Raw genomic sequence first — 26,758 nt, 5'->3', positions numbered from 1 at the left:
ATTTAAGTCGTTGATGACAATGGTGAACCTCCTGAAATACGACTCTGCCGTGTCTTACAGGCATTCCCATCCCGCGCAAACACTTTACCCCAAACTTCTTCTTCCAGTGAAGTACGCTCCGCAACTTCCATCACCTTGGTTATTGTTAAGTCCTCCTGCGCACCAGAAACCCCCAACACCATGGCGAACATTATCTCAGGCGCCGACATCTATGGGCCTGGGTCATGGATCGATCACGATGCCCCAGCCGTCCCCGACGATGCGCTCCGGCTTTTTGAATCGCTTGCGGCGGTGACCCCGGGCTTCACACAAGATAAGGAATTGTGGAAGTCTGTTTCGTTCCAAGGCTCGCCGCAGACCATCGCCCCTGGCCCACTCAAGTCTCCTGTCATTGCCGCGGCACTGCACGCCATGTGCGGAGTGGTTGCCAACGAGCTCCTGGCCCTCCGAGACGGCGGCAGTCCTATCCGCCATGTTGGTATCAACACAGACCATGCTGCATTCTGGCTTGGGTGTGTTGGCATGGCAAAACGCAACGGGTCAACCGTCCGAGAGTTGGCTAAACGGGGCGAGCTCGCAGGCATCTTCTCCAAGGACCTGGAGAAGGGCACGTTTGCAACGCCTCTGCGACTACGTGCTACAGCCAACTATCCGACCAAAGAAGAGGGACTCTGGTACCAGCTCCATGGCTCGCTTGACGCGGATCCTGTGCTACGAGCCATTGGCTTGGACCCGGATGCTCCCTGTAGCGGGCTTGTTGAAGCCCACGAGCTCATCGGCAACCACGTTCGGAAGTTTGGCGCTCACGAGTTGGAAGCCATAAACATTGAACGCGGTCTCTGTGGAAGCATCTGCTATACTCCGGAATCGTGGAGGCAGACGCGGATGAGCAAAGACCTCTCTAAACACCCTCTTGTGAATTGCAAGTTGCAGTCCCATGCCATCCCTACCCCAGCAATTCCTTTGACCCCCGGGTCCGACAGACGACCTTTGGCTGGCATCAAAGTGGTGGAAATCGTGCGGATCATTGCAGGCCCAGTGATTGGAACGACGCTGGCGGCACTGGGAGCCGACGTCATTCGCATCAACTGTAGCAGGCTGCCGGACTTTAATGTAAGCACTGGAAAAGCCCCTTTGCATATGTTCACATTTTTTCTTCGTCCATCACGTTTGTGGAAGCATGTTACAAAAGCTGATGATTGATACTCAACGGAAAGTCATTGCAACTCACGCTCAATGCCGGAGTCCGCACATTGGACATCGATTTCGACAAAAAAGACGAGCTGCAGCATCTGCTCAACCTGATCCAGGACGCAGACATCTTCGTCCAGGGCTACCGTTCAGGGTCCCTAGCCAGACGAGGAATGGGCCTCCACGATCTCCTGGAGATGGCCGGCAAACGAGGCAAGGGTATCGTCTACGTCGAAGAGAATTGCTACGGACCAGACGGCCCCATGCACGAACGCCCAGGCTGGCAGCAGGTGGCCGACGCCGCCTCTGGGTGTTCTTATGTCACCGGAAGAAGTCTGGGTCATACAGACGGCACTTGCGTATTGCCAGCTCTCCCTGTCCCAGACATGTTGACTGGTTTGATTGGTGCTATTGGGGCTATGATGGCCATAAGAGACCGCGCGCGTCAGGGCGGCTCCTATCACGTCTTCGCCTCGCTCATGGCGGCAGCCGCCATGCCCTTGCAGCCAGACGTCGGCCTATACTCTCCCGAAGCTGTGAAGCAGTGCAATGAAAGGTTCCAATGGGGCGAAACTGGTCCCGAGCTGTTCGTCCTCGAGTTGCTGGATGTTGTGCTCAAGGGATGGACCACTGTGTTTCCTGAGCACTTTGGGCCATCATCGCCATGGTTCACCCAGCTGAAAGGTGAATGGGGCAATTTCGAACTGCTCAGACCTGTTCTTCAACTGGCAACTCCAGAAGAGTCTCCGCAATGGTCTTCAGCACCAGAGCCTAACTGTCACCACGACAGCCCATCAATATCATGGCTTTGATGTTATAGCACCAGCGTAGTTCAATCAAGTGTTATGGAATAATTTGTTTATTAAATTCATACATAGTCTCAAGTATCATGATGAATATGTTCTAGGATTTCAAAGTGTCTGTGTGTCGGGCACCGTTTAGTCGCCCGAAATGGCGGCGGCTCAAGATTGCCGATTCGGAGTAGGCAAGACTATTTCCCTTTCCACTCAATTCAATTCACTTCGGCCGTCAACTCCAACTTCCATCTGATCTCAGAATTTACCCCGTCATATTCAAGGGTGATCATCATGACTCCAAGCGGCTCCCGGTCGAAGGGAATCGACTAGCAGTGGCCTGTGGCTCGTATATTTCCTTGAATAGGCATGCGGTCCCGAAAGCTACGATGATTTGTAAGTCAACTGCTTACATGGGCATACCTTCGCAAGAAATCCTGATGCCACCAGACAACTGGTTGGTCCGTCCCCACTGGTAGCGGGTGGCCTCGTGCTTCGTGGTTTGTGGACCCGGTCCGGCCGTTAAGCTTACACCACAACCACCACCACTCTTGCCCTCCAGATTGCTCGTCAGCGCGGTAACCCAAAACCTGTGTTCCCATGGAGATCGGTGAGAAGGTAGTGGTGACGATCTTTAGATCAATTGCGGAGGAGGGGTCTCCCCGCATCTGGACCAACAGAGAATCCCGCTAACGGGTCACGACACTTCCTGAGGATATCTTACGAGGGAACCCATCCATCGCGCTGACCACCAGAGGACCCTGCTGCACTCTTCATTAAATCTTCAATGCGGTACAGAGATCGTTTGTGGCTCTTTAAAGAAACCTCTCTGTCGTTACAAAGACCCAACACCGCTTCCTTGGATTCTAGAGTTGAAATCACGTATCAACAAATCGCAAACTCTCAGCGAAGCACCTACAAACCCAGCGAGGTTCTAGTCATTATAGCCTTGCATTCTGAAAAATACTGCGCAAACGAAGACATCACGGGAAGTGATATGAAGACTGAGCACGAGCACTGCGAAGATGCTGGAAGCGACGTTGTGGCTCATGGCGGCTTGCATCGTCGCCTCAACAACAGGCAGATACAGCTCATTGCCATTGGCGGAACCATTGGCACTGGTCTATTCGTGAGCATCGGGGCTGCTCTCGTCAAGGGGGGACCCGCGAATCTTCCGATCTGCTTCCTGCTCTATTCTTGTGTGGTGGCCCTCGTCAACAACTCCATTGCCGAGATGGTCACATATATGCCTGTTTCTGGGGGGTTTATTCGCCTTGCGGGCGAGTGGTTCGATGATGCCTTAGGATTCGTGGTCGGCTGGAACTTCTTCTTGTACGAGGCTCTTCTCATTCCCTTTGAGATAGTGGCACTGAATATCGTACTATCCTTTTGGGCTCCTGGCATCTCGGAACCTGGGCCTTTGGCTGGATTTTGTGTAGGGGTAATTGTCTCCTATGGGTAAGTCATTTGATTCTGTAAAATCTCCGATTACTGCCCGTTCGATGCACTGACGGTGCCAAAAGTATTATCAACGCCGTTGCGGTCAATATCTTTGGCGAAGCCGAGTTTTGGCTTTCAGCAGGGAAGGTCATTCTGGCATTCATGCTTTTCGGCTTTACAATCATCACTATGGCTGGTGGGAACCCTCAAGGAGATGCATACGGCTTCCGGAACTGGGAAACCCCTGGTGCCTTTGCGACTTTCACTTCCACTGGAGACCTCGGCCGCCTTGAAGGGTTTATGGGCGTACTGGTCACCGCGGTATTCATCATTGTCGGGCCCGACTATATCTCTATGGTGGCCGCTGAGGCAAAGCACCCCAGCCGATATATCAAGTCAGCCTTCAAGACAGTATACCTTCGCTTCGGTATCTTTTTTGTCGGAAGGGCTGTGGCAGTCGGGATTGTGATTCCCTACGACGATACGAAGCTACGAAGCATCCACATCGATGGTCAGGGCACCGGGACCGCCAATGCCTCGCCGTATGTCATCGCGATGCAGAATATGGGCATCACTGTCCTTCCCCATATCATCAACGCCTTGCTATGTACGAGCATCTACTCGGCGGGCAATACTTATACCTACTGCGCCGCTCGCTCACTGTACAGTTTAGCCCTCGAGGGTCATGCTCCATCTTTCCTCAAGCGGGTCACAAAGTCTGGTATTCCTATCAATTGCTTTGCAGTTACCATGGTCTTCCCATTCTTGGCATTTCTACAGGCCAACAGCGGCTCCGCAAAGGTTTTGAGTACCCTCATCTCCGTTATTGCTGGTGGTTGTCTTGTCAACTGTGTGGTCATACTGATTACCTTTCTATCTTATTACGAAGCCTGCAAAGCTCAAGGTGTCGACCGCAGAAGCAGACCATATTATGGGTACCTTCAACCCTACGGTGCCTGAGTAGCTCTGGTTCTGGAGATAGCTATCGCAATTTTCTATGGATACACCGCGTTTCGCCTTTGGAATGCCTCCGATTTCTTCGCCAACTATACCATGCAGCTTCTTGCGCCTGTGTTGTACACAGGATGGAAGTTGACCAAAAAGACACAGATCAAAAAAGCCCACGAGGTAGACCTCCTATGGGCTTGGCCAAGCATTGATCGGTATGAAGCTGAAGCACTGGTCAAGGATCCGCCTTCGAGCTTCTGGAGAGAAGTGGCGTAGTTGATAGGCTTTGGCAAGAAGAGTTCGTAATCAGCGACAAGCGATGAGACACTAGGCACTGTTTTGCCCAGTGAGAGTGAGGTATCATGGAGAAAGGTTCGAGATTGGATTTGACATGAGGCGACAAACGTCGGCAGAGACGTCCGATTTCGCAGCACGTCCCTGACGCGAATCGACGAGAAGCTGTTCAAACCATGAATTCACTGTAAATCAATGACTGAACCGTTTTCGTCGTAACCATCATGATACTGCCCACCCAAAGTAGAATCATCATTGCAAGTATTTTTCAAGATACGCCCCGTCTGCATCCCACAAAATCTCGCTGAAATATTCATTTGCCTCGCCTGCTATCAGTCGTCGCTAACTCAATGCCATCTTTTTCTTCCAGCATGAAGTTCAACAGCGGTGAAAACACTATCTCAACGCCGAGCGAAGCGGATATTGATTTCCACACCATATCCAACAGACCACCACCTTGCTCTGGGATACGTCTACTGCACTCAGATGAAATCACTGTTTCCCAAAACAGAAGCCTGGATCTTACCTGTCCCGGGTCTTACCCCCAGTAATGCATGTAATCCTAGTGACACGGGCGCCGGACCGTGTCCACCTTTATTCCCACCCCTCACACACTAGTGCAGATCAGCCCCCCAAGGCCGGACCGTACCCACTACGGCCGCCCGATCAGGCCCGCCTTGTTCTGGCTTGGGTCCGGTTGCCATGGGCCTACAACGGCATCACTTCGGAAACGTCGATTCACTCTTAAAGGGACGAATTCAGTCCATGGAAACATGAATATGCCATGACCTCACGCGAAGTTACTACGCAACCTTCAACATGCAAATGCGGCCGTCAACGATCTCTTGGAGGTCCATCCTCCGCCAGCAACCCTGCAGACATCAACTTGGACGCCATCACCAGTTGGGCTCCGCGCGCATGATGACCAGCGGCGCCACTGACAGAAGCAACACTATCGGATTCATCGGCTTGGGAGCTATGGGGAATCATATGGTGAGTACCTATCCGCAAGTATCTCCGTCTATGCTTCTAACGAATTTTGATCTAGTTCAATAACCTTGTCAGCAGATCCATAGCGAAAGTCGGCAACAGTGCCAAATACGCTCTGTTTGACGTGAACGATGCTGCTGTGGAAGGCGTCATCCAGCGGCACCAAAAGCAGAACCCAGCTGTGTCTATACATCGGTGCTCTTGTGAGTCTCGATACAGATTTGTCGCAGGGAATTCCAATTCACTGATTGGGTTGTTCCTTTTCTTTTCTTACAGCCCCATGCGATGTGGCACAAAAGGCTTCGACGATTATTTCGATGGTGCCCACAGGTCGCCACGTAGAAGACGTTTACCTTGGCGACAGCAGCGTCATTCGCGCCTTGGAAACGTTGGACGAGCAGCAAAGATCGGCGACTTTGTGTCTTGACCAGTCCACCATCGAGCAAAGCGTCAGCAGGTCTGTCGCTCTGAAATTGAGGGAGACTGGTGCCGACCTATTGGACGCCCCCGTGTCTGGAGGTATGTCATTTTGCCCCTCAACCGTTTCATCTACCTAGAGGATCTACAGTATGTTGACTATCATGGTCGTAGGAGTGATCGGTGCTAGAGATGGTACTCTCGCGATAATGGTCGGCGGCAATAAGAGATCATTTGAACGGGCTGTCCCTTATCTCCAGCCTATGGCCAGGAAGGTCACATATTGCGGTGACCTTGGTGCTGGTCTTGCAGCGAAAATATCCAACAAGTAGGGGAACTCACCGTGTCAATATTTCTTTGAAAACTGTTCTAATCATTCCTCGAATTTACAGTCTCTTGCTAGGCATCACTATGCTGGGTCTAAGGTAAACGCATTTCTGCCTGCAGTTGATGCAGAGTGAAAATGGTTTCCATCCAGAAACTGACGCAAATCTACTCAGTGAGGCCATGCTGCTGGGCAAGAGGCTCGGTGTTGATCCCCAAGTTCTCGCAGATATTATCAACAATTCGACGGGGAGATGTTGGTCTAGTGAGGTAAGTTCTTCTGGGTTAGGTTTGACCAGGTGTTTTCGATGGAAAGATGAATTCGCTCCATCACTGGTTCTTGGGACAGGCTTGACGTTGGGTTCAAGATTAGACGGGTGGTAAGCTAAGAAATCTTCCAGATCAACCATCCCGTTCCGGAAGTCAAGGTAGGACATACAAGCCCTCCAGCCCATCGTAAATACGCGGGAGGCTTCGTTACCAGCCTAGCGCACAAGGATCTGGCCTTGGCTGTGAAGGCTGCTATGGAAGTAAACTCGCCACTGCCGCTCGGAAGACGTGTCGAAGAGGTTTATCGACCTCTTGCTCAGACGACCGAATGGGGAAGTCGCGACTTCAGTGTTGTCTATGAGGCACTCGACGAGGCGATAGTTGGGCATGATACTAAGAAGGTCGAGCTGTAAATAGTACAGCCACCGCATAGTATTTTGATTTTGTTCGTCACAGGGACTAAGCAACTGCGCGAGGTACTTATTTCTAACCTCGGGATGGTTGATTTCAAGATGTTGTGGCAACTACCTAATTACTGAAGCTTTCTCGCTTTTCGTGACAAGCCGCCTATGTTCAAGATTTTGCTCCAATACTAACAAACAAACAATTTCCGTTGCTCCTGCGAATGTTCTTCTACAGAGGATTCGGAGTCAGCGGGGCTAATTGATCGCCTGGCACCCCAAAGAGATCCGTCCACGAATCAAGCCATATGCTACTAAGGTCTTGGTTGTTATTCAAAGATTCCTCGCTCACTGTGCTCGACATTGTGTTGTAGTCAACGACAGCCCACAAGGTCTCTTCCTCAGCCAGAGTAATATTGGCTCTTTGGAGCTCACTACTGCACAGACTTCCGCCCAGAAAACCATCATATACCATTCGTCTAAGTACTGTTGCCTAAAGAGTTGTGAGTCCTAGGTCACTTCATGGTGGGAAAGAAGGAAGCCCAGCATGGCCGATCCCAGAATGTAAGAGTTACGCACCATCGAGGAGACATTATTCCAATGACGACCTAGAGTGTCCAGATATGATAAAGCCTCTTCGAGGAGAAGTTGAGCTCTCTGGCTCACGGCCAAGTCTGAATCACCGGTTCTAAGTGCGATAATGGAACCGGCAACAGTCGCGCAGTAGCCGCTAGAAGAGGAATGAAAGGAGCACCCCAGCCCGCGAGCGTCCCGTATGAGTGCTAGCATATGCTGCGCATGCAACCATCCTAGGTCAGATGATCGTGTCAGGAAACTCGTTGGGGCCAACGTGCGGCACGTATCAATCCGGCGCTTGAGCAGAAAAGGGTGATTAAGCAGGCAGTAGCAGAGGTGATAAAATGCGCGAGAGAAGATAATCGGGCCAGTGGTGTGGTAATCCACGACTCCATCGGTACTAATGTACGGAGCCAGAACCTGCTGTAACGGTTGTTGGATCCTCAGGGATGACTCAAAGTGGAGGAGATCAGACTCAAGAGCAGCGAAATCGGAGCTTCGATCCCAGGGAGGATGAGGACTGCGGATGTTGAACTCCTGAAGCATATACTGCGCACTCCGTCCTAGAATTTGTGCCATGGCAATGACATGTGCGAAGGAGCCTTGACTCTGAGGTACTGTAAAGGCCCGGTTTGTCATCTCGTCAAGAGATTGCGTCTTGCTCCATACCTCATTCTTCCAGACCACCTCTTCGCATGGTAATTGCAGGTGGCAAGACGCATCGACGATGGCTGGTGGACGACCGCGTCCGCAGGACACCAGTCGGTCCAGGAGATAGACAGACCAGAACACGCGTCGGCGTTCTTCCTGCTCCACATACGGAAGATGTGTTGCGTTCTCCAACATGAGTCCACAATCCTGTGCCATCCTCACAGACATACCTACTTTAACCCATGCCGAACCGTGACGCGACCTGCCAGCTGCTCTTGCCGTCAGTGTTCTGCCTTTTGTCTTATCGCTTAAGGAAAACAAGTAATAAGCCCCAGTATGAGAATAACCACTCACCAGTGAAGTCAAACAGACCCAAAAGAGCCACCGTCTGTACTGCGGATATCTCCGTGCCAGTGCCTTCCGTGAAGCAATCAGAAACAATCAGCTTCCAAGCCCGATTGGCACAGTCGACCGACGCTTCGTGCACGCGCCCTGCGAAGTAGGGATGTGAGCAGAAGCGACCAGCTGTAGCCACTATAGTCAGCAGCAGATGTGTAGGCACAGTCCTTTCTGACAAGCAGCGACGGAAGTGCGCTTCATGGAAAAATGAGTAGGGTTGGTTGTGGCAATAGAAGAAGTAGGCATCCACCGCGACAGCGACAACGTCTTCAGGCACGCCGACATCCATGGGTGCAGGTGCCTCCTGCTCTGCGACCACACTCTGATCTTGACTTGAGGCAAGGTTCGGTGCGGCGGTGTCATTGCTAGGATGGCGCGCGGCATGAGACGCTGGTACGCTGCCTGAAAGGTGGAGATCGAGAATTGATGTCAGGCGGTCCTCAATACTGTGAAGTTGACCATGTGAGCTTGTTACACTATGGTACAACGTCAGGGTGGTAGCTCACGTGCTAAGTCGAGCTGTCACATTCTCCATCTTGTTGTCAAGCATTGACAGTCTCCTCAACACAGTTGTCTGAGAGCCTCGTTAGAGAGACAGATGTGAGAGGCTTGGTTTGGCTGGACATCATCTTCCACTCACGGTGGCCTCCCGAGAAGATGCGTCGGGCTCAACGTGTGGCTCGGAGTCCAAGGAACGCTGCCGAGGGTTCTCTTCACCGTAAATGCAGTCTATTTGAAGAAGTGTATTAGCATGATAGGACAAGTACCGGAGTCTGAAATACGGGGCATGACTAACCTAGTCCCAACCGACGACAATGACCACAGACAGGTCGATCTCCGGTGCATCGACATTTCTTGCGTCTAAGTAAGGTCAGCCGGACTACAAAGTGCATGCCATCTCGTTATCTCTGCTTCCAGCGCGGCCACTGCATACTTACCGACACTGAATACATGCCTGAGCGATTCGTTGCACCGGGAAGAAGTCACCCCCCGCATTCATTTGTGCTGGTTGTATACTGTGCGGGATGCGGGAGGTGGTCGTCTGTGAACAGAAGGGGAAGGAGAGCGGGGAGAGTGAGCTGCGAAATGCGAGTTATTGATGGTTGGTTTATCTAGCTCGGCTTCAGCCACTTTAGTCATCAGCTCTAGTCGGGTAAAGGGGAGTTAGATACGGCAGTTGACGCACTCCAGGTGTTGATCCATAGCGCCCCACTTTGCGAACGTTGTAAACCATGAACTAACCTAACCCAACTGTATGTCAGATTCCTGCTTCATTCTCCCGCTCTGTGTTACTATAACCAATTCATCCTCCAGTCAAACATTTGTCGTTCAAAAACAAACGCACATAATTTCTGTGAGACGGACAATGGTTGATCTCAGAAATAACATCAGGATGTTTTGAAGACATGCTTCTCACAAAGTCCGGACCGAACGTTCCCGCCCAGAGTATTGCCCGTTTCAAAGAGTTGTCAATTCTGTGAAGACATCATAACTTTGAGTTGACCAGGGAAGAACATATGTGTGGGGTTTCGGATATCCGAAAAAGGCTCGGCCTTGACATGCGATTTCCTTCGAAAAAAAATAAAGGTGGAGAGCTTTGTCTCCACGCCTCCTACAAACCACGCCAGATGGGGACGTATGACACATCTAATTCAATTACTGACGACGAGACAATAATTAGAGGGCAAAACGTCGTGTTGTAGCACAAATAAGCCCTTGCTTCCCTCGCCAAACAGCTCATGAAGGGTATGCTGAAATTGACGTAATCGTTTCGCCCTCCACAACACAGAAGACTCATCCAATGACCTTTTTTTTCCTTGGCAAGGTCATTTTTCGTAGGTTGTCATGTGCTCATCAGCCCTGACGATGAAGAATGCTCTAGTCAAACGGCAGTCTTGTGAAGGTCACCTACCCACCGTGACTCGCGAAATTCCACTAGGCTCGGAAACCGAGAAATCCTAATTGTGCACTACGGTCAAATTGTTAGTAAGCGCCAAGTGCAGCGAAATATATTCTCTCTCACCTTTTTGGCAATTTGAGAGGCTTTTTCCACTGAGTTCTCACGATCCTGCTACACCACTCACCCACGCAATGAAGTCGCCCATCCCCGACTATCTCAAACGCGTACTTGAGAATGCCCGCCCCAACGACGATGGAGCACCAGCAGACTACATCGATGTGCTAGCGAAAGCGGACACCTCCAAGATGGCAGTGGCTCTGGCCATGGTTGACGGCAATCTCTACTCGGCAGGAGACGACCGGGTCGAATTCTCAATCCAATCGATTTCCAAAGCCTTTGTCTATGCGCTGGCTATCGAGGACGCGGGATTGTCGCGGGTGTTGGAAAAGATTGGCGTAGAGCCGTCCGGCGACGCTTTCAATCGGCTCTCGCTCGAACGCGGCAGCAATCGGCCCATGAACCCCATGATCAACGCCGGAGCCATCACGGCACACACACTAGTCGTCTCGCCTGACGCTACGGTGGAGCAGAGGACGGAACGTATCCTGAAGACGTTGTCAAGGCTCGCAGGCCGGGAACTTCATGTCGACGAGGAGGTCTATCAGGCCGAACTCAAGGATGCGGATCGCAACATGAGTATCGGATATATGCTAAAAGCAACCGGCATCATCACCTGCGATCCGCGAGACGCCGTGAAGGGTTACATCCGCCAATGCTCCATCAATGTCAATGTCAGAGACTTGGCCTTGATGGCAGCAACTCTCTGCAATAGCGGTGTGAACCCCATCACTGGAGACCACATTATCCCCCAAACCAGTGTCCGTCAGGTTCTCTCTATCATGACTACCTGCGGAATGTACGATGCTGCAGGCGACTGGGTTTCCAGGGTCGGCATCCCGGCGAAGAGCGGCGTGGCGGGCGGCATCCTCGGAGCTCTACCGGGCCAAGTCGGTCTCGCAGCTTTCTCTCCCAAGCTTGACGGGCGCGGAAACAGTGTAAGGGGCGTCATGATCTGTGAGCAGTTGTCACGAGACATGGGCCTGCACATGATGGACGCCAGCCAGGTCGCCGGTGCCACTGTGCGCACCTCAGTAGCCACAATCGTTGGGGGTAAGAGGGATCCGCATCATCCGAACTGCCAACGAAAAGTTGTCATCTTCAGTCTTCGAGGCGCTGTTCGATTTGCGGGATCAGAGCGTCTTACCAGGACTCTTGCGCGTGAGCTGAGTGAGCCGGACCCGGATGACCCCGGCTCTGGAATGCATGCCAATGCCTGTGCCGTGGTATTCTCATTCCGTGACACATACTCACTAAATGCCATTGCACAAAGGATAATTCGTGAAAATATCCGACGGCTGATTTTGGATGGGCGGAATGTGGTGGTGGTCGACCCATCTGGGGTTCTGCAGATGACTATAGATCCTGAGAGCAAGGAGGAGCAACCCCATGTGTCCAGATCAGAAACTGAAGCACGAGAATTCATTGGAGGCTTGGGTTGTCAAGCGGTATTCAAAGATGATAGTTGGTGACTATCCGACCTTGGATGGTTCGCCTCAATAAAAGCATACCTGTCTGGGTTGTTTTGTTGTGATAAAACAGAATAAAACTTATGTATTCTGTACTCTATTTCTCGCCAATTACTAGTTGGATAGTGTTGATGGTACTTCCAATGTCTGTATGCTGAAGATGGGCCTTTGAAATGTCACCAGAGGGTCAGACAGCATCATAGGGAATATCCACAACTCCGACAACCACATAGTTGTCAAATCCCGCCTGCATTTGGCCAGCGTTGGAAAGCATCAACTTCTCCGTTCCGTTGTTGTTGATCACTTCAATGCATCTCGAATGCGCTGCCCATTGTCCCACATCAACTTCCTTCCATCCCGCTGGATCCGCAGAATCCTCGTTAACGAAAAGTTGTTCTCTGCTAGCACCATTCATGATGATTATGCCAGAGCCATCATTTGTCTTCTCGTTGGGAGTCCAAATGACGTATGGTGATCCCCCGGTAGTATGGCCTTCGGCGGAAACAATTTTGTCCCCGCGCCCTTCAATAGTGCCAAATGTCAGGGGCGAGGAAGAGACCTTGTAATACCCTTCGCAGCCCTCATTCGTCGCGCAAACTTCATACGTGATGATGTACTGACCCGTGGACTGAATGTGTGCCACCGTGGTCATCCCTGGGCGGTCGTCGTATGCCGACGAAGCAACGTCATCCACAGGTTCGCTCCATGTCTTGAGATCTTTGGTCGTGATATGTGCAAGTTTCTGCGCATGATTCTCATCTCTCTGATCAGAGAAGAAGCACACAAACTCGCCCTCGTGCATCATGAAGAATGGCTCCCATACTGCATCGTTGCCGTTGGTGGTAGTCTCGGGCCCAGCGCCATATACCATGTGACTGATAAATTCCCAGTTCAATCCCTCATCTCTACTGGCGTAAAGATCTAGATAAGCTTCGCTCAGGTCCGCCGGAACAGAAGCTCCCCCAAGAAGAATGGTTCCGGCGGGATATCCGCCAAACGCTTCTTTGAGAAGGTAGAAATTGGGCTGATACCGCAGACCCCATCCATTGACTTGGTCAGACACGGATGAAAACTCGATCCAGTTTGCGCCTCCGTCGGTTGATTTGTAAATGGGGAAGTTGGCTTGCGGAGGTTCCGGTGGATAATTCTCCCACGATAGAAGGTGACTACCATCAGGCAGCTGCACAGTGCGGGCGTAGATGACCTTCCAGCTGGTGTAGTTCCTATCTGGGTAGAATACTAGGTTGTTGGTGAAGTCGCTGAAAGGTGCAGGGGTGGCTCGTTGAACCAGATGTGCCAAGCCGTGGGGTGGCGCTGCGGTCGCAAACGTTACGAAGAGGTGAAATAGAACTGAAAGGAATTTCATGATGAAGCACTGGTTCAGCGACAGTTTCCAAGACAAATCCGCTTTCACCTCGACTGTCTTTAATCATATTGTCTTAATCATTCACATTAACACGGATGCCGGAGCCTTTTATAACTAACAGCCAGAATAGGTGAACACATTGGAGATTTCGGTAGCTGCAGACATTCTATTGCTTTGGCCGTCTCTCAGAAACCCAGACCACGCACTATTCGTGCGGCTAACACAGCATCTTGGGAAGCTACCCCAGATCTGGTGATGTGATATCTATGTTGGGTGCAGTGCGGGGAAATTCCCCTCTAATGAAACGCTGATCCGCCGGATCTTGCCTCTATTCGGGATCATAGTTCGACGTCGGACTGGCAGTCCGATTCTGAAGTTCCCACACTGGCGCTATTACATGCCTTCCTAATCCGATTCGACCGCATCAATAGTGATGTAACATCGTATTCCTGTCAACTCGGGTCAGATTGAACGTCACATGCCGCCGAAACATACATGTGCACTGAACAACATCCGATAATTTGGCAGCTTTCCGAAATGTCTTTAGACTTCATTAACAGCTCATATTTGATTCGTTTTCATAGCTCGTTTGTCAACCTATGCTCCTCTTCCATGACGGCCTGTATGGCATCAAGAGAGACAAGCTCTTGTCCTTGTTCCTTTGACATGGGCAGTAGCGGTCTTCGAGGTAGCTCACTATGTCCCAATACCATATGCACAAGCATTTTCAACCCGGCGATCTTCAGTCTTGTCAGTGTTCTTCCCTCGAGACTGGTAAGCATGATAACTCACTCCTATGCGTTGACACGCTCCATCCGCCATAGCCAACAGACCTTGAAGACGCTGAGCCTCATTGTAATCCTCAGAGCCTGGAGATGAGCCACATAGTTGCCAGAGCTTGACACATGTTTTCTGCGTGATTTTAAGCCAACTTTTCGGAGTATCAAGATGCAAGTGACTTACAGGAGCAAAGTTTGGAAGACCTGAGATAGCCTACAATGATAATACGGAGAAGATTGTTAGTCCAATTCCATTACGTCCTGGACATTGAGCCTTACCCCAGCAGCTCCGCTGGCTATCGATGGCAGCAAGATGTCAATGAAGCCATCGATGATCTTGAAGTTGTCCCCTTGACGACGACGTGGGTAGGTTTCCACGAAGGAAGACGCGGACAGCACTGCATTGATCCTTGTGATCTTACCAACGGACGCGCATCTTCCCCCAGTAAGTATCGCAGATCTTGCACAGATGTCTTTGATGTCAGGATTATTTACTCACGTCAACTTGACTCCGACGACATTGTCTGAGCCCTTCACAACATCGACAATCAGGTCACTGTCCAAATCGATGCCCCCTGATACAGCAGGAAAGTTGTAAAGAACCACAGGCAGCGGGCTTGCTTCAGCGACATCGATGAAGAACTTCGTTAGAGCAAGTCTTCCTGCCGGACTCCCCAGCTGGCCACCGTAATAGCCGGGAGGCAAGACCATAGTATAGTCGGCGCCCGCTGTTTCGGCCTTTTTGGCAAGTTCAATGGTTTCGCGGGTGCTTGGAGCACCGATACCGGCCACAATCGGCACATGTTGTAACCCTCCTTCGTCAAGACTAGCTCGAGCAGTCTTGATCAGTTGCGTACGCTCCTCGGCGGAGAGATGAGGGGCCTCGCCGGCTGAGCCTGCTACCACCGGAATGGTGCCCGCCGCAGCTACGTATCGCACGTGAGTTGCAAATGCATCTAGATCCAAATCTTCGTTGGGAAGGAAGAATGTAGGAAGGGGAGTGTAGATACCCCGAGGAAGGGGTCGGTGCGAGATAGAAGCCATGTTGCTTGAAAATGATGCAGCTTCAGTAGCAAACCCAGTTGCTTTCTGTGTGAAGAGACAAGGAGGTCAGACACAAATTATACATCGGCAATCACATGACACTTCCGCATGCACCTGATAGTGCTGTCGCCGAGCCTCCCGCCGAAACGCCGAGAAAAACCCACATATCGATGGGTGTCTCGCTGCAGAAATGCCATACATCAAGTGTTGAGCATTCAATCGTGGTTTGCGAACATGACATCCAGGTCATGTTCCGATATGTCGTGTTAGACAACGATGTTATGGAAAAGCATTTCGGTTACACAGAACAGGACCGAAACGTATTCTCATGCGCCCTAGACTACATATTAGAAGTGAACTATAGTGGTCACATATACACAAAAGCCGTACGATGGCAAGGGTTTGTACCTCAATTGCCCCTGCACATACAATATCATGGATCTAGTAATGGGTTTGATTCAACCTGCTCATACTGCTGTGCTATGTCCAACCCTACAAAGTGTAACGATATAGAGGCGAGTTCTCTTCCATACTGCTGAGCTCCTTCTGGCTATGTTCAGTGAGAATCCTATCGTGGTCCAAAATAGCTCTTCTCTCATTCTCTCTTCGCATGAGCCACCAGTGAATAGTAGCAGGGATCATTGCCCCGAGAACGGTTGCGCCAACTGAGAAGCCGAAACCCAAGGGATAGACAGGCGCTTGTTCCTCCAGATAGATATTGGAACCAATACCGCCACCACCAACAGAGCCAAAAAGCATCAGAAGTCCGATGGAAGCAGCCCTCTTGGAAGGGTTGGGAATATTGTTCGAAGTCCAAGCTCCGACAATCGGTGCCTGAGCACTGTAACCAGCGGCTGCGATGAATATCGCAAAGTATGACACCCCTGAAACTTGCGCAAAGTGAACACTGATCCACAAGATGACGATACCGGTAAGACCAACAGCATAGCATGCCATTATCGAGGCATAACGCTTCTGAAAGTGATCGCTCATCCAACCGTTGAAGATGCACACAATGGTGGCGAAAATGTAAGGTGGCGTGGTCAAGGCCTGGGCGCGGATGGCTGAATATCCCAGGTTCTTCACCATCGTCGGCAGAGTATACGACAAGGAGTATGTTGGAATGGAACCTCCCCACCAGAACATCATCATCATGAGCCATGTCTTGCGGTCGCGCGCAGCTGCCCAGACGTCACTCCAGCGGAACTCGTAGGTAGGAGCATCCGGACCAGAAGCGTACTTCACCCGCAACTTGGCGTAATCCAGCTCACTGGCGGTGAGCCAGCTAGTCTTGCGAGTCTCATTGTACTGGTGGGGAAAATGACTTCAAATCGTGTTAGCAGGACGATGTGGAATTCTGAGCAAGAACCCTTACGGAAGAAAGAAGATGGTCATGAGTCCAACAGCAACAGTGATGACACCTTCTATCAAGAACAGCCACTCCCAAGCAGCGTAGCCATGAGAGCCATCGAGATGACCAACGCCATACGCGATGACACCTGAAAAGGCGCCAGCTGCAGTATTTGCGCCATAGAATATGGCCATGCGCGTGGCAAGTTCCTTAGGCGTGTACCACATACTCAAAATGAAGTAAGATCCGGGATATAAGCCGGCCTCGGCGATTCCCAGGGCAAGTCGAATGGCTATGAATGCTCCGAAACTGCGGCAAAGACAGGTCAAGGTCGTAATCGTACCCCAAGTTACTATAATTATAGGGAACCAAATCTTGGGTCCAAGACGTCTAAGCAGAACATTCGAGACGGGTTCCCATAGACCGTATGAGAAGAAGAACACCATTAAGCCCAAGTTGAATTGCGTTGAAGTCATGTTGGCGTCTGTAACGAAGCCGAAGATCTTGGCGTTGCCAGCATTCGACTTGTCCAGTGAACACAACAGGTAGAGAACACTCAGAGTGGGTAGAAGGCGCCAATCGACTGCATCCAATCAGTTAATCATAGGGAAACTAAGTCTCAGAATCGCATCAACACGTACGTTTCTGCAAAAGCCTTTTTCTCCCAGCACCCTCAAACTGTCGATGCAAATCCAGATACCTCTCATACTCAGAGTTTGGAGGGTTTGCCTGACCCTCAGCCACACTAGCTTTTGACGAAGGAGAGTTTTGATCCGGTGTCTTCTTTTCGACATCTTCGATTGAGGATGCGTCGTGAGGTTGAGCGCTCATGGTGAGAACACCGAGAATTGGTCGGAGAATGGAACAACAAGCAAGCGACAACGAGAAACGACAATGTCGAAAAGTCGAAAGTTGGCATTTGAACCGGAAAGCAGAGCGGCAGATCGAGACAACTTACATGCCGCTATCTGCAAGAGATTGTTGTGCCCCGCTGATCCTCTGTTGATAACGACAAGCAACCGGCTTGGCCGCGTCGGCGACTCGGCGCCTCGGCGTTTTGAACTCACGGTCTCGGTGTCATTGCTATCGGCGCGTCAGCTAGAAACTGCCCCATTGGCACCGACCATCATCCAAGACGCTTCGAACCAATCGTCAACGGTCTGATAAAGTCCAGCCCTGTGGTTCTTAGCCCGACCGAGGCAATCCGGAGTAGGTATAAGTAAAGCCTGATTGATAGCACAGGATCTTCCCCGCCATCTTATCCATCTTATCTCACAAACTTTCACAAAATTGACAAAGGGAGGACCGATACGGAAACAATTACCCGGTTGCCGTACTCATCTTATTCTACAATACCGAACCCAAGGGGCTTCGAGAGGCTTGCTACCATGGCGCCCTCAGCCACGACTACATCACCCGTCCCCGGCCCTGCAGAGCCTCTGGCGACCAAGCTCGTCACGCGACCCGTTAAGGAAGATGGCTCCGCACTGTATCCCGAGTTCATGCCCTTCTATGACCCTCTGGAGAAGGTAGAAGACATCGGGTCTTTCGAGCACTTCGACCCCGGGCACCGCGCTGACCCAAAGCTCCCCAATCTTCTCTCAACAGCAACCAAGGTCATTGACCTCTCGCCCCACGTCGGCACCGAGATCGAGGGGGTTCAGCTGTCGCAGCTATCAACTGAAGGACTGGATGAACTCGCGCTTCTCGCTGCCAAGCGTGGGGCCTTAGTCTTTCGCAACCAGGACTTCCGCGACATCGGCTTCGAACGCCAGAAGCAAATCGTACGCCATTTCGGTCCACTGCATATCCATGGATGGGCGCCACACCCTGCTGCTGGCTCTGAGGAGCACATGATTATCTATGATCACAAAGAGGATCTACGTGTGCGCAAGTCTTGGAGGGGTCGCAGCCCCGTGCAATGGCACACCGACCAGTCCCCCGAGCCTCAGCCCCCTGGTACCACCTTCATCTGCATGCTCGAGTCACCCTCTGCCGCTGGTGGTGACACACTTGTGAGCTCTAGCGTTCAAGCTTTCAAGGCCCTGTCACCGAAGTTCAGGAAGAGGCTGGAGGGGTTGACTGCTATCCACTCCAATAACGATGGTGTCACCCAGGAGCTGAAGAACGGCCAAAACGCAGTCATGAGAAGACAGCAACTGGTTCAAGAACACCCTGTCGTCATCGTTCATCCCGTTACCAGAGAGAAGGCACTATGTAAGTTGACCTCAGGAGGACACAATACGATATTTGCTGACAAGGACTTAAAAGATGTCAATCCCGTCTACACGAAGAAGATCGTTGGGTTCGACCAAGAGGAATCTGACTACCTCCTGAACTTTTTGTTCGATCACATCGCTAAGAGACAGGATTTCCAGTGCCGTGTCCGCTATGAGGCTGGCACCGTTCTCATCTGGGATCAGCGTGTCACGAACCACTCTCAGACCCTTGATTACCCTGCTGGTGAGCGCAGGCATGCTTTCCGTCTGACTCCATTGGCGAATAAGCCTATCCCAGCAAAGGTTGAGGAGGACGATGGTGAATGTGAGAAAGACTTCGGGCGGGTATCTCTTGGACTCTGCTAGAAGAATCATCTCTTCGTTGTACAGTTCTCTCGAGCTAGAATGTGAACAAATATTCGTCTGAAAACTCGGGTGTATGCCAGTGTTGGCTTTGCCACTGTCTCCAAGAGTCGAAAATCGCCCCAGTACTATTCAAATCCCCAGTTTCATTCGTATCTTCTGTGACACCCCAGACAGACGGGTCAATTATTTCGTCAGGTCTTCTTTGGCTTCCATCCACCACCTCTTCATTGTCTTTTGTTGTGTGGTGGATTGTTGACTGTCGTAGAGCGTCCTCGTCGGGCAGCTGCGAAACGTCGTGACTATCTTGAAGCCGGGAATTGATCCGCACCGAGTTTTCGAAAAAGTGAAGGATAGACTTTGCATTGGGCCAATACTCTGCGAGGTGTTTCAGCGACACCAGAGCTGAATCGTATCTTCTAAGGGCCGATATGGCAAGCAAGGGGTTCGAAATGCGTATTTCGGTGCTCAACTGAACCAAAGCCGAGAACAAACAGTTTATGGTCGACATCCAAAGACATCGTATGCCATCAGTTTGGCATAAGGTCTGGAAAAGTGATTGGATCACTCCCGCAGCAGCCGTGCATATCTCGGCATTGTCATCGCGCTTCGAACTTTCTACGCCGCTGACGTCTCGAGATGAAGCTTTTGGAGGGGCCCTATGAAGAAGAATGAGAGCCATGTTGTAGTGTAGATGCAGATTTGTGTTCCATACACCGGCTCCTAGGGCACCATGGAGATTTAGTGACTGTGGCAGCCTCAACGCCCAGCTGGCCAGCCTCTCATCGGTTTTGTGCAAAACGATGCGCCTAACCTCGTCACTTGAAGCTCGATTTCTCTCCCGCATTGCTTTTGATACTATGATAGCCAGTTCAGACATTTGGATGAGGCTTTCAGGCTGTGCATCCGGCCCGCAGTCGGTAAAGTCTGATACTTTCAGCTTTTGCACATTTGAGTCCTCGAGGTGGATTGACTGTGGCCGCCCGTATTGGAGCGAGATCCATACATCGCTTTGGAAAAGCAGCCACCATACTCGTCGCCACATGCGCTTATTGTGTTGGACTAATGTGCTGAATTCTGCGTCACGATGCATTCCCAGGCCAGTGGCAATGCGAACAGCTATTCCAAGCCAGTACCATGCGTTCGCTGTCGTGTCTTCCAATCCGTCTGTATGCCAAGTAAGAAGCAAAGCCGCTTGGACAATGGTGTCGCGATTTAATTCGAATCTAGCATCCAGTAGGCTTTTGGCACGACGAAAATAGGTTGCCTTAGCGAGATGTCTCTTTTCGGAATCCTCTTCGTAAAGGGCATGGCTACCAACAAGAAGGATAGCGTAGAGAAGTAGGAGTGAAGGCGGATTCAAGGAATCTCTAGCTCGATACTGGCCCATGAAGATACGCTCATCAACTACGGGGAACCCCGGGTTAACGTGTCGAAAATAGGCCTCCAGAAGTTCGTCTACAACAACTTTTGGTGGCAATTGAAATGTGTCTAGAGGCAGTCGATCCACCGGATCGTGACCCGCCACTCGCCGTGAGATGCGATTTGTTGGGTAATGGCAGACTTTGGATGTGTGAACAGCAGCTCCAAATTGCTGTTGAATGAGATAGTTGACGTTCGAAACATCTGTACCAATGTAGGTCATACGGGCTTTGTTGTCGATTGGTCGATTTACAAGCTCTGGCTGGTCAATAAACTCAACCAGATGTCGCTTATAAAGATATTCGCCATCTTCTTGTGCGTGAATGTCGATTCCTGTGACGCCAAAGCCGACTGATCCAGGGGTTGATTGAACTGGTCTCTGGCCTTCCGATTGTTCTGTTACAGGCGAGGTTGGTGAGCCCCCTTTCTCAGCAGCAACAGTGATAATGCCGTCCGCCGTTGAGAGGATGGCCGTACGCGTTGGCGAAGTAGGCGGGTGTCTTTCAACTTCAACTGAAGAGTGCGAAGAACGGCGAGCTGTAGCTGCTCGAGATACCCGTTTGCGTTTCTGATGAGGACGACAGTCATCCCGAGAGCCTGCTTGACAATTTGAACATGGGATTCCAACATCATGAGCGTCGCATTTGACCTTCCGATGGTGGCAAGTGCTGCAAGCTGCTCTTGCTGGTATGCAGGTCAGTCTTTCGTCCGCCCTTTTGTCTCCGCAGCGAATGACTGAGAGCTAAACTCACTTGTGAGATTTGACCTCATCGTCTGTGTCATTTTGAATTCGACTATGCGTTGGCTCCCCCTTTCCTTGTCGGTGTTGATGCCGAGCATGAAAGGGGGGAATCTACAGAGTACTCAGACGTTGACGGCTCTGGAAACCCCGTTTTCCACACAGAACACCTCCATGCTATCACCCCAGATTCTCTCCACCAATGCAACTTCGATCATCCCGAGTGAGATAAGACGCTGCAGATAAATGTGCCCCGTGTTAATTATGCTGTAGACTAATCCGGAACATGTGATTGGTGGACCATAGTCGCCGCTTATCATTGCCCGTCCGTCGTTATCACACAGTCTTGCCCGGAGTGTCGGCCTGTCGGCCCAATACCGACTCTTATCTTTTAAAGGCCGATGATAAGATGGGACCGGCAGTGGAAGTCGGCCGCAGCGGCGATCTCACCTTCGCGCGTCCGGATGTGTGCACATGAGAATCGCGTTACCAAACAACTTTGTGGCATCTCCCACGGCCGGAACCAAAAAAACACACCGCGAAACATCTTTGTTTCATCGGTGCACCTGATATGTCTTCCACGACCGAGTTCAACCTCGTGATCACCAATGGTGTTTGCGTGACAGCAAGCGATGTTGCAGCGTGGGATCTTGCCATCAAAGATGAAAAGATCGTGCTGCAGGCACCATCCGGATCGCTATCTAAGGCGAGTTCCAAACGAATAATTGATGCCAGAGGCGGTTATGTCATGGTCAGTTTTTTCACCTGCACGATTAACTTTTTGATAAAACGAGTCATTTCACTAATACAATTGCAATCGACTAGCCTGGTGGAATAGACTGCCATGTTCATCTTGAGGAACCTGCAATTTATTTCAAAGGTTCTACCGGCCGCTCAGCTGACAGTTGGGAAACTGGAACTCGGTCGGCCGCGGCTGGAGGCAACACAACCGTCGTCGCCTTTGCGCCTCAGAGAAAGGGCGAAGACAACTCCCTGTTAAGTGCGGTCAATGCAACCCATAAGCTTGCAACAGGAAACTGCTACACAGATTATGGCTTTCATGTCATCATCTCTGATACCAGCCCCAAGGTGTTGTCCGAGCTGAAGACACTCAAGAGTGAGGAAGGAATTTCCTCCGTCAAGATCTACATGACGTACACGGCTCTCCAGCTTCGCGACGACCAAATTCTGAGCATTCTTCTAGAAGCACGTCAGAATGAGATTCTTACTATGATCCATGCTGAGAATGGTGATGTTCTCAACTGGCTCACAGATCAACTTGAGTTACAAGGCAAATTTGCGCCAAAGTACCACGCAAACTCGCGCCCGCCTATCCTCGAAGCTGAGGCGACCAATCGCGCAATAGCTCTATCATCCCTCATCGCTAACACACCTATTCTGCTCGTGCATGTCAGCGATCCCTCGGCCTCCTCACGCATCCGCATCGCTCAATCCACTGGACAGCCTATCTTTGCAGAGACCTGCCCGCAGTATCTCTTTCTGACAAGAGATGACCTGGACAAGCCTGGCTTCGAAGGTGCAAAGTGTGTGTGCTCACCTCCGCCCCGGACGAGTGCCGATCAGGACGCTATCTGGACGGGTCTCGCGAACGGAACTTTTACGGTACTCAGCTCTGACCACTGCCCATTCCGATTCAATGACCCCGTGGCGGGTAAGAACTCTTGCGTCACGGCTGACCATCCCGTGGGTCAATTCCGCTATATACCCAACGGTCTGCCTGGTGTTGAGACTCGATTACCTCTTGCGTTCTCGGCACAAAGGCTAGCCCTGACAAAGTTCGTCGAGATGTCCTCCACCAATGCGGCTAAGCTCTACGGTCTGTATCCTCGAAAGGGTGCAATGATCCCTGGTGTCTCGGATGCGGACTTGGTCATCTGGTATCCGGAGGACGAGCTCGGTGACTTCCAAGTTGCAAACGACTTACTTCACCACGATGTCGACTACACGCCTTATCAAGGACGAAGTGTGAGGAATTGGCCGAGATACACGATATTGAGAGGCAATGTGGTTTGGGACCGGGATGGAGAAGGCATTGTCGCGTCAAAAGGTGTTGGCCAATTCATGAAGCGTGGATCCAGCACCTTAGGACAGGTCTGGGAGACGGTGAGGAAAGCTGGCCCACTTGATTTGGAGAGCCTTTGATGCAACTCATCTGATGTTACATCTTCTGGTTCTGCTAGAGTAATCATTTACAGGACATATTGCCTTCAAGAAACATACTAAGTCAGGTGCAAAGACCAGAAGCATGCGTCAGCGGGAGGCACTCAAGATGACATGACTGGTTGTCCATATTCTGGATCGGCCTTCGGCCCTTCGGACTGGGATCCTTGGGGTTCGGCTGCATCACCACACGGAGCGGGACCGGAGCGAAGCGCCCCTGTAGACACTTTTCATCCTGTAGGTCTTAGATAAGCGTGCTTTAGGAAATGCTAAAGGATTCGCCAAAGCGGGTACCTAATACGACTAGGGCTCTCCAACTCGTTTTGCATCTCGCAGTTGCTATTGGATGCATCATCAGGTCACCCCTCTTCTGACGAAGAGGTTTTTCTCTCAGTTCTCTCTGGCCGAAACTATCAGTATTCGCCTTGTCAGATCATTTACGCCCGTGACCTTATTCAGGAATGGGTTGGGACGACACTCTCGGCGCCGTCGCCAGCATTGGCAGTCTCTTACAGATGACGTGCGAGATCACAAAACTGAGTTACAGCTATCTTTCTAGCGTGCGAAACGCGGATTATACCCGGAGGGAGTATCTAAGAGAGGTTAACGCTCTTGTTGTGGTGCTTCTACATCTCAAGCAAGCCCTTGGTGCAGAGAATGCTGCCATTCTTTCTAGCGATGGTGCCGAGGCTCAATTGCGAGGTTTAGTATCGACTTGCGAGAATGAGCTAAGGACCATCCAAGCGACACTGGGAGTGGCGGCACTGGGCGTTTCAAGACTACTTTGGCCAGTCAAGGAGAATGACCTGAGAGCACAGATCGACACCTTCCAGCGAAATCGAGCCATGTTCGATAGTTTCGCCTCATCCAGCATTCTCGCCACCACCAAAGCGACTTTGAAGAAGGTCGATCCCTTGGTGCTGTCACACGAGCGCAGTCAGCTTTTAGCAGCTCTTCCTAAGCCTACCATCTCGAAGAGAACAGAAACTTGTCCTGGAACTGGCCGATGGTTCCTAGAATCGGAGACCTATGACCAGTGGCTGAAACCCGAACCTCCTTCTGCATTCCTATGGTGTCATGGTCCGCCTGGGATTGGTAAATCCGGCATCGCATGGCTCGTGGTCAAGGGCCTAAAAGAGCGACAGCAAAAGGATCAGAGACTACTTCTGTGTTATTTCTTCTGCGACTTCATACAGCAGAAGAGCCAGACAACTTTGGCTGTGCTCCAGTGCATGGCCTACCAGTTGATAGCTCAAGGCGACAACGTTGTAATTGAAGCTGCAAAGAATGTTTTGTCAGACTTCGATGCATTTCAGGACGCTGAAGCTCTAGTTAGGTTTATCATTAAAGTGGCAGAGTCTGACTACAATGTCGCTTGTGTTCTGGATGCAGAAGATGAAATCTGGTCATCGGAGCTCTTGACCAAGCACTTTAAACGTTTTGCCGACGCAGGTTGCCGCGTACTTGTTACAAGTCGCCGTCAGTACGAAGATGCTATGCCTTCTGCTTCCGTATCGGTTACTTCTGTTGTCATGGAAAGTCCCACCCAAGACATTCGCAGACTAGCGCAAAGTCGTCTGTGTGAAAGTCACGACAGTCCATTGAGAGATCAGGTGACTCCTGAGTTGATTGATTGTGTTGTTAAAAGATCGAATGGGATGTAGGTATTCAGACATCCCCCGCCTTTTACTCTGGAAACTACGACTATGAGAACTAATACAAATACTTCGACAGATTCCTCATTGCTCATGTTCTGATCGGACATCTCCTAGAGCAAACATCAGTCAAAGCCATGAGGCATATTCTCGACACCGCCAAAAGTGGCAGTATCAACGATGTGTTTGAATCTAGTTTACAACGAATCGATAACCAGCCCCCACCGCACAAAGCTCTGGCCCACAGAGTGATCGGCTGGATTATCAACTCGAGGAGGGTTTTGACGACAGATGAGATGTTGCACGCGTTCGCTACAGAAGACATGGATGAAATTGATCAAGAATCTGTTACGAGCCAAAGCCTCATGCTACGGGTCTGCGCTGGACTTGTGGTGGTGGATGACATGGCCAATGTCCGACTTACCCACACGTCAGTATTCGAATTCTTCGAGCCGCACAAAAGCAACCTCTGGGATGTTCAAATCGACATCGCGCAATCTTGTATCCGATACTTGTGTGTCAAGCCTTTTTCAGAAGGTCCAGCAAAAGACGTGGCTGAGTTGCGTGGCCGACTCACTGATATGCCGTTCTTGGACTATTCAGCTCACCACTGGGGTCACCATATTATCGACCAGAACATGGAGAAATCGCTCTTCCCTTTGCTGGAGAAGCTACTGGCATCCGAAAAGACGCGGTGGAGCTCATTCCAAGTTCTCCAGTTTGATTCCAGTATCAAAAACACCGCTGTTGCCGCCGATATTTTCGCTACGATTCCTTATGGACAAGACGCACTCCACCTGGCAGCATTATGGGGACTGTCACTCTTTTCGAAGAGCCTACTTTCAAAAGGTTGTCCACCGTCAACATCCGACTCTCAGTCATGGACGCCACTACATTGGGCTGCCGCAAACGGTCATGTCGAGGTCGCGGCGGCTCTTGCCGAAGCTGGAGCATATCTCAATGCAAAGGATTCAGAAGGATGGACTCCGTTATTTTGGTAAGCACTGCAACCTGTTTAGAAAGTCTTCTGCTAATCAAATCCACACCAAAAAGGGCGGCATTTGGCGGGCATGCACCAGTCGTGAAGATCCTCATAAAATTGGGTGCGGATCCTTCAATCAAAAGCAATCGTGACCTCACCGCGCTAGACTGGGCAATTGGACGTCACGAATTCGATGTCGTCAGATTGCTGCTTGAATCTGACCAGGATGCTGACAGTAATAAGTCGAAAGCTCCTAAAGAGACTGCTATTGCAAAGTCGGATCTTGAAACCATTGGAAAGGCTATCGGTCTATCCTACTTCCGTGGTCCTACACACAAAGTCTATCTGCAGGATGTATTACCATCTACTAGAGATATGTCCTGGCTCGAACGGCCAAGTGAGGTCACCGTTGCCATCAACGACGCTTACGGGCAGTTCCAACCGCCGGTCTCTGAATCCACATGGCGCGTTGCAAG

At 51.0% G+C, this 26,758-nt stretch overlaps 8 protein-coding genes across 8 annotated transcripts; 5 read left to right on the top strand and 3 right to left on the bottom strand.

The window, feature by feature from the left end:
- Positions 1–180: 180 nt before the first annotated feature.
- COL26b_000604 (uncharacterized protein) lies at positions 181–2,003 on the top strand (the record flags this gene model as incomplete). The annotated part of the gene is made up of 2 exons (XM_053173570.1): positions 181–1,113; positions 1,218–2,003. 2 exons carry the CDS (start codon positions 181–183, stop codon positions 2,001–2,003), a joined length of 1,719 nt encoding a protein of 572 aa, XP_053042618.1.
- A 3,585-nt stretch (positions 2,004–5,588) lies between these two features.
- COL26b_000603 (uncharacterized protein) lies at positions 5,589–7,081 on the top strand (the record flags this gene model as incomplete). Its single annotated transcript, XM_053173569.1, has 6 exons — positions 5,589–5,660; positions 5,716–5,860; positions 5,934–6,176; positions 6,478–6,499; positions 6,575–6,668; positions 6,800–7,081. 6 exons carry the CDS (start codon positions 5,589–5,591, stop codon positions 7,079–7,081), a joined length of 858 nt encoding a protein of 285 aa, XP_053042617.1.
- Positions 7,082–10,786: 3,705 nt separating this feature from the next.
- On the top strand, positions 10,787–11,882 carry COL26b_000602 (uncharacterized protein; the record flags this gene model as incomplete). The annotated part of the gene is made up of 2 exons (XM_053173568.1): positions 10,787–11,765; positions 11,818–11,882. The coding sequence occupies 2 exons, from the start codon at positions 10,787–10,789 to the stop codon at positions 11,880–11,882; spliced, it is 1,044 nt and encodes a 347-aa protein (XP_053042616.1).
- A 486-nt stretch (positions 11,883–12,368) lies between these two features.
- On the bottom strand, positions 12,369–13,547 carry COL26b_000601 (uncharacterized protein; the record flags this gene model as incomplete). Its single annotated transcript, XM_053173567.1, has 1 exon — positions 12,369–13,547. The coding sequence occupies one exon, from the start codon at positions 13,545–13,547 to the stop codon at positions 12,369–12,371; it is 1,179 nt and encodes a 392-aa protein (XP_053042615.1).
- A 794-nt stretch (positions 13,548–14,341) lies between these two features.
- COL26b_000600 (uncharacterized protein) lies at positions 14,342–15,370 on the bottom strand (the record flags this gene model as incomplete). Its single annotated transcript, XM_053173566.1, has 2 exons — positions 14,342–14,459; positions 14,826–15,370. The coding sequence occupies 2 exons, from the start codon at positions 15,368–15,370 to the stop codon at positions 14,342–14,344; spliced, it is 663 nt and encodes a 220-aa protein (XP_053042614.1).
- A 492-nt stretch (positions 15,371–15,862) lies between these two features.
- COL26b_000599 (uncharacterized protein) lies at positions 15,863–17,552 on the bottom strand (the record flags this gene model as incomplete). The annotated part of the gene is made up of 3 exons (XM_053173565.1): positions 15,863–16,694; positions 16,746–17,304; positions 17,456–17,552. The coding sequence occupies 3 exons, from the start codon at positions 17,550–17,552 to the stop codon at positions 15,863–15,865; spliced, it is 1,488 nt and encodes a 495-aa protein (XP_053042613.1).
- A 557-nt stretch (positions 17,553–18,109) lies between these two features.
- On the top strand, positions 18,110–19,306 carry COL26b_000598 (uncharacterized protein; the record flags this gene model as incomplete). The annotated part of the gene is made up of 1 exon (XM_053173564.1): positions 18,110–19,306. The coding sequence occupies one exon, from the start codon at positions 18,110–18,112 to the stop codon at positions 19,304–19,306; it is 1,197 nt and encodes a 398-aa protein (XP_053042612.1).
- Positions 19,307–22,035: 2,729 nt separating this feature from the next.
- On the top strand, positions 22,036–23,627 carry COL26b_000597 (uncharacterized protein; the record flags this gene model as incomplete). The annotated part of the gene is made up of 2 exons (XM_053173563.1): positions 22,036–22,215; positions 22,290–23,627. The coding sequence occupies 2 exons, from the start codon at positions 22,036–22,038 to the stop codon at positions 23,625–23,627; spliced, it is 1,518 nt and encodes a 505-aa protein (XP_053042611.1).
- Between the last annotated feature and the right edge of the window lie 3,131 nt (positions 23,628–26,758).

The sequence above is a fragment of the Colletotrichum chrysophilum genome (genome assembly GCF_026319265.1).
Source record: "Colletotrichum chrysophilum strain AFK26 chromosome Unknown scaffold_2, whole genome shotgun sequence".
Taxonomy (NCBI): Eukaryota; Fungi; Ascomycota; class Sordariomycetes; order Glomerellales; family Glomerellaceae; genus Colletotrichum; species Colletotrichum chrysophilum.
This window is presented reverse-complemented; position numbering and strand designations above follow the sequence as displayed.